At 47.3% G+C, this 6,372-nt stretch overlaps 1 protein-coding gene across 1 annotated transcript in view; it reads left to right on the top strand.

Annotated features, from left to right (window-relative positions):
* Positions 1-411: 411 nt before the first annotated feature.
* The window catches only part of IL16 (interleukin 16), a 46,128-nt gene continuing 40,167 nt past the window's right edge, over positions 412-6,372 (top strand). Inside the window, exons 1-2 of the mRNA XM_063142574.1 lie at positions 412-720; positions 5,592-5,728. Of these exons, the coding sequence (XP_062998644.1) occupies positions 412-720; positions 5,592-5,728 (446 nt within the window). The remainder of the gene's footprint in view (positions 721-5,591; positions 5,729-6,372) is intronic.

Below are 6,372 nucleotides of genomic sequence, written 5' to 3'. Positions count from 1 at the left end.
TGACGGTAGCTGGAAGTGAAGGGGGCCGGCACAGAAGATGTGTTTTCGATTCTCCCATAGCGCTTGGAGACAGATAGAATGTGTATATAAAACAAGAAGTAAAGGAGATTTATGCCTAGCAAAATTCTGAAGAAGAAGAAAAGCATGCAGCCAAAGAGAATTAGCAAGTCATGAGGCATCACATTGCTATTTCTGAACTGAAAGCCTCTGTCTTAAATCACACGTTTTCAGTGGTGTGTTATTTCGGGGTGGAACAGGGAGAAACGACGAAGCTGCATGTTTACATTCTGCACTGATCCGCCCCCCCCCCCCGGTACCTCTCCTCCAAACAGGAGCTTCAGCAGCGATAACTGGGGGAACGTCGCTGCCACAGCCATGGCAAATTGACGGGGGGCCTGTAGGTCACCAGGGATGGAACGACAGAACAGCAGCAAGAGCCGGAAATCCAAGACTCTACGCTCCATTTCCCGGTCTCTCATCCTCTGCAATGGCAAGACCAGCGACGACAGGTCGAGCCCGGAGGAGAAGTACCTCAACCCCTTTGAGGGCCAGGCCAACTGGGGCCAAGAGGAAACGAGGCCCTGCCCTCGGCTTCCATTAGCAGGCACGTCGTTGAGCGGAGACGGGCTTCCCGACCCGGTTTTGATGCCCAGCATGGTGCAGCTGAGGGCTGCAGCCAGCGACAGCTGCAAGAATATGAAGAGGAAGTTCTTCGTCAAGGTAGGAGGCTCGCCGACCTTTGGCCGGCTCCAAGGTTTGGGTAAGGTTCTCCCCCACCCCACCCCCATTGATGCCTCCCCATCAAAGTTTCGGAGACATCGAATTAGTAGAGAGTGATGGCTCCTCTTTCAATGGGGTGGTGATTCCACTCTGGGTTTCAGTCAGAACCACCCAGGACTCTAAAGGAGCTATTCAAGGTGCTGAATCCGTTTTGGGGGATAGGGCTCAGCCCCTTGAATAGCTCCTTTGGAGTTCTGACTGAGACCCAGAGTGGACTCACAGCTCCACTGATCTAGGAGCTGCCAGCCTCCACTGCATCATCCCCGGCCAGTGTTTCTCCTGAGCCAGCAGGACTAGCGTGCCAAGGGTATTACACCCCTACTGTGTGGCTGGCTCATCCCATGTGCTCTTCATTCATCGGCACAGCAGGCTCCCCTTACCTGGAACGTGGAGAGAGAATTGCCGCACACACAAAGCTGTCATTATAGCACGCGCAGCAGGGGTGAGCTGGGATCTTGAAGGGACCGTAGCTCAGTGGCAGATTGCACGCTTTGCATGCGGGAAGTCGCAGGTTCGATCCCTGGCACTTCCCCCCCCCCAAAAAAAAACCTGGAGAGCTGCTGCCTGTCAGTGCTGACAATACTGGGCTAGATGAACCCACACTCTGGCTTCATTTAAGGCAGTTTCCTAGGTTCCTAAGGCATCTCTCAGAATGAAGATGTGGTTTAACAGCAGCTAGTTTTGAGGAAAATTTATTTATTTAATTTATTATTGCATTTCTATCCTGCCCTTTTTCCTCCAAGGAATCCAAGGCGGTGTACATAATCCTCCTGCTCTCTATTTTATCCTCACAACAACAGCCCTGTGAGGTAGGTTGGGCTGAGAGTCTGTGACTGGCCCAAAGTCACCCAGTGGGCTTCCATGGCCGAGTGGGGACTAGAACCCGGATCTCCCGACTCCCAGTCCAACACTCTAGCCACTACACCACACGGGCTCTGGTGCTTGGAGACAGGTCTCCAAGCAGAATTGTTGGGCAAATCTGGCAATCTCAATTGTGCTCCGGTTCTCCTTTTTCCCCCATGGCTAAATTTGTTCCATCCCAACTCCGCATCGGATTGTATTTTTTTTTAACGTGCATTTGTCTGCCTTGTGCGCACTTTTATTTATTTTTTTGAAATGCACACAGGTTTTGTGTGCATGCCACCCCCACCCTCGAACTGCACCACAAATGTTGGGAAGGCACAGATTTCGGTGCCAAACTGCATTTGTGTAGAGGTCTGGGGAGTGTACATTTGGTAATGCCAACTGAACAAATGTCTTGGCCATCCTCATTGGTCCATGCTAGGTTTTCCTCTATGCCAGGGGCACATCACCTCTTTCAGCCCGTGGGCCAAATTCCATTCTGGAGAAGCTCTCGAGGGCCACATTCCAGCAGTGGCTGGAGCTGATGGCAAAAGGGGTGTCTCTTACTGCCAGGATCTACATCTGGGGGAAGATTGCACATAAGCCACCAAATGATAGGTGGTCAGAGGAAGGGGTGTTGCCAGAGCAAAGGCTGTGCCATCTGGAGAATCCAAGAGAGGGCAGATTGGGACTCAGAAAGGCTGGAGCTAGATTTCAAGCCTGACGTTCTGCACCTCTGATCTATAGGCTCCGTTTAGAGCTGCCACTACCCCATATATAGAAGCCCAGCAGTGTGCTAGGAGCCATAGCTTGGAGAGAGGGGCAATTATTTTAAAAAGAGCTGGTCCAGCAGAGGCATCAATGCTCACCTGGCCCATAGTCACCTCCAGTCAAATCAGCTTTTCAGGCCTTCCACAGAGTTCATCAGCTCACATAGGCCATGGCTAGATGAGGGGGTAGTAGGGCGACGATCTCGTGATTTTATGATCACGAGATCATCACCCTGGTCTACATGCGGCGTGCGACATCGGGGCTGCCATTTTTGTTTTTAAAGGGAAATGAGCACAGGAGTGCTCGAACACAAGGTAAGTTTTTTTAAAAAAACACCTCCCCCTCCCCCCACCCCACCCTAATGGGTGGGTCCCGGCTCCTCGTGGTTACTCGTGAGGAGCTGGGACAAACCGTGACACCCACCCACACATTCCATGGTCTCGGGATCATCCCGAGACTGCGGAAAAATTGGGATTAAAGGGTAGGGTGAAATCCCGGGCCAAGGGAGGGAACATCCCTCCCTCTGCCCGGGATCCCCTGTGTGTCATGTGGATGCACAGGGATGATCCCAGGATGATCCGGGGATATAGGCCTGATCTAGCCATGGCCATAGTATGGCCAGGTCAGCAAATCCTATGTAAGGATAAGGGTATCTAAGGCCACTGACATCTGCCTTACAAACCCGGCAAAAAGTTTTGATCAGTGATGATAGAGAAACAGCTGTCTACTGACAACAGTTGTGGTGTAATGGCATTTAGAGTTGGATGTCAGGAGGCATACGAGAATTCATACTTCAGAACATTGAGATGTCACACTTCAGTTAAAAAACACACAAATAACCAAACATCAATGAAAGCCATCCTTCAAACACAAAACCAAAATAGCACAAAAGCACTGGGCAGAACAAATAATAAACAACATGTGTAAAAAAGCAGCAGGGAGCAAATTTCTTCATATCTGGGAGAGAAAGAACATGAGATTTAAAAAATGACAAATGTGGGAGAAACCCAAACGGACAGATTTATAATAAACCAACAACAGCCAATGGATTATTTGAGGGTTGTTTTCCCCCTCCAACAAGCTATGTAGTCTGGGTTCGGATGATACAACAAGCCAAAGCTGGGCTGATGCAATTGTGCCTGGGATGCACCATGGGTTAATCAAGCCACTGTGGCTTGTTTAGCCTACAATGTTCATGCCCACAGACTTGCCTTGTGGTCATCTACTGTATTTCAGTTGTGAAAACGTTGTGATAGAACGGAGAGGAACCAAATCAGCAGAATGGAGTCTAGTTTATACAAATCAGACCTCATGCATCCAAAATTACTCTACGACTCATCGCTGAGTCCCAGGCAACTGAAAAATCTGCTCATCCATCTTAGCTAAATGTTCACCTTCCTGGAAGGAACATATTCAAGGAAAGAAGAATACAATGCAGATCAATGCAGCAGAGTAAGGGATGGAAAAAGATCTATATGTGTGTGTGTGTCTTCATAAGACAAAGAAGGCCATAAGCCAATGATGGATTTGCTAGGCCTAATAAGTGTTTTTATGGTTGACTGGACAGCCTCAAGTGTTGTCCTATGAACATGGCTTAATAGAACTCAACATGGTGGACATCTTTACCTGTTGGGGGTGGGGCTGAAAAAGAATTTGCCTGGTCTGGCAGAGGGCATCTAGTCTTTAGAGGATGGGGAGATTGTGAAGGAAGGATATTAGGAACGGGTGGCCATTTTGTTTCGGTCCATTTTTAAAACCCTATCAAAATCCTCAAATTTCTTCTTATTTGGGAGGGAAAGAACTTGAGATTAGAAAACAAACATCAAAATGGAGAAATCAAAATGGACAGATTTGTCTTCAGAGGCAGAGAGCTTTGAGTTAGGGTGACCATATTTGGGAAACCAAAAAAGAGGACACCTAGTGTGTGTGTGGGGAAGCAGCTTTCTGAGTCCTGCAGAAAGTACGTCATTCCCCCGCCACCTTAAAGAACCCAATTGGAGTGGAGGAGGGGAAAGGATTTCATTCTGCACCACCACCATCCACTCCAATTGGGGCCTTTTCTATAATGTCCACGAATGACCCACTTTCCTCTTTAAGACCTCAATTGGAGCTCGGGGTGGGGGAATGATGTGCCTCAAGAAAGCATGTCACTCCCTCCTGCCATGCTAATGGCAGCCTTAAAGGGGAAGGTGTGTCATTCCAGGACATTATTGAAAATTATAGAAAATCCCCCCTGACACCATGGAAAGAACAAAAACCAGGACAAATCCGGGGAAACCCTGACAGTTGGTCACCCTATTTGAGTGCTTTGCTCATCAAAGTCTAGGTTTGATTTCAACCATGTTTCTTCCTCGGTTTTCTGACAGGCTTCTCACCTTTAGCAGTTGCACGGCAGTCAGGTTCATCATGGTCCTCTCCGTTCCAGGAATAGCCGTTGCTATTGAATTGGGCTGGTGCAGATGGGCGAGAATGTTGTTTCGGTTCAGTTATTAGAATTTATCAACTTGGGAGAAAAGAATGTGATTGATATATATATATATATATATATATATATATATATATATATTAAAACTGGAAGTAGGTAATGCAGACCCATCACATTCAGGTTGAAGGGAACACTTGTTGTGTCTTCGTCTAATACCAGAGAATTGTCAGATGGTTTGCTCAGTGAACTCCAAAGTCTTGAAAGATTCCAGCAAAGTATTTCGAACAAACAGTCTGCTGTTAAGTCCCATAAAGGAGGAACAGAAAGAAATGCATTCCAGTTTTCAGTCACTGCCACAGTTGTGTTTACTTCAAGCAACATCTGGAGCAAGCCATTTCACTTTAAAATGCCCCAGGAAGAAATAAATGGAAACCTTTTAGGTGAGAAGAATCTGCTAGCAATGAAGTGTGTAACATTGGGCCTACAACCATGTGTGCAAATTGCTTTTTCTGCAAATGCAGTAGACTTAGGGCAAGGTCCAAAACAATCATTAAAAAGCAAACTTTTCTTGCACCAAGGATTGGTGCCCATATACCCACACTAACTGCTGAGATGCAGACTCTGAGTACATCACTGGAGCATGAAAATCTCTTCTGAGTTGTACACTCATGGCTTGCACATCTACTTATAGGCAACCTGAATCTTACAGTTAACTATATTAGATGCATCAGTCCTTACCTTAAATATCTTTCCTTGTTGCCTTCCAAACCAGGATAGTTGCATCTGGAAGCTCTGCATTGCCACGGGGAATGATGGGCTGGGAATTCAAGTCTCCAGGACTCCCAACTGCTCTGCTTTTGGAAAAGAATACACAGTCAGCCATGTGATGGATGGAGGAGCTGCCCAGAGGTGGGTACCCTATAAGCTTGCTTTTAACAACCCATGGATATGCATGGATTTGGGTTATTTAGATTTAGTCTTCCGCCTAAGGAAAGGTGATTGGGATTCCCTGCCACAACCAGTCATGATGGTTGCCAATTGGGTGGTTTTAAAAGGGGATTTGACAAATTCATGGAGGATAAGGCCATCAATGGCTACTAGACACAATGGTTATATATTGCCTCCTGTATCAGTGTGCATCTATATACCAGTTGCTGGGAAACATGAATGGGAAGGTGTCTTACCTGTGGACTTCCCACAGGCAGCTGGTCGGCCACGGTGTGGACAGAATGCTGAGCTAGACAGGCATTTGATTCAACATGATTCTTATTATGTTCTTATGCTCCATCCAAACATCACCTGGGCTGATGAATGGGAGCGAACTGTTTGGGTGGGAAGGAATTGATCTCATTCCTGCAGTTTGCTTCTGAATGCAAATGTTACCTGAGCAGGAGGGGAAGCAATAGGTATAAGGAAACAGTTCCCATGCTTAAGAACATAAGAAGAGCCCTGCTAGATCAGACAGAGGGTCCATTTAATCCAGCACTCTGTTCACACATTGGCCAACCAGCTGTCGGCCCGGGACCAACAAAGCAGGACATGGTGCAACAGCA

Source organism: Elgaria multicarinata, chromosome 16, assembly GCF_023053635.1.
Source record: "Elgaria multicarinata webbii isolate HBS135686 ecotype San Diego chromosome 16, rElgMul1.1.pri, whole genome shotgun sequence".
NCBI lineage: Eukaryota > Metazoa > Chordata > Lepidosauria > Squamata > Anguidae > Elgaria > Elgaria multicarinata.
The sequence above is the reverse complement of the archived record's forward strand: the minus strand, read 5'-3'. Positions and strand labels throughout refer to the sequence as shown.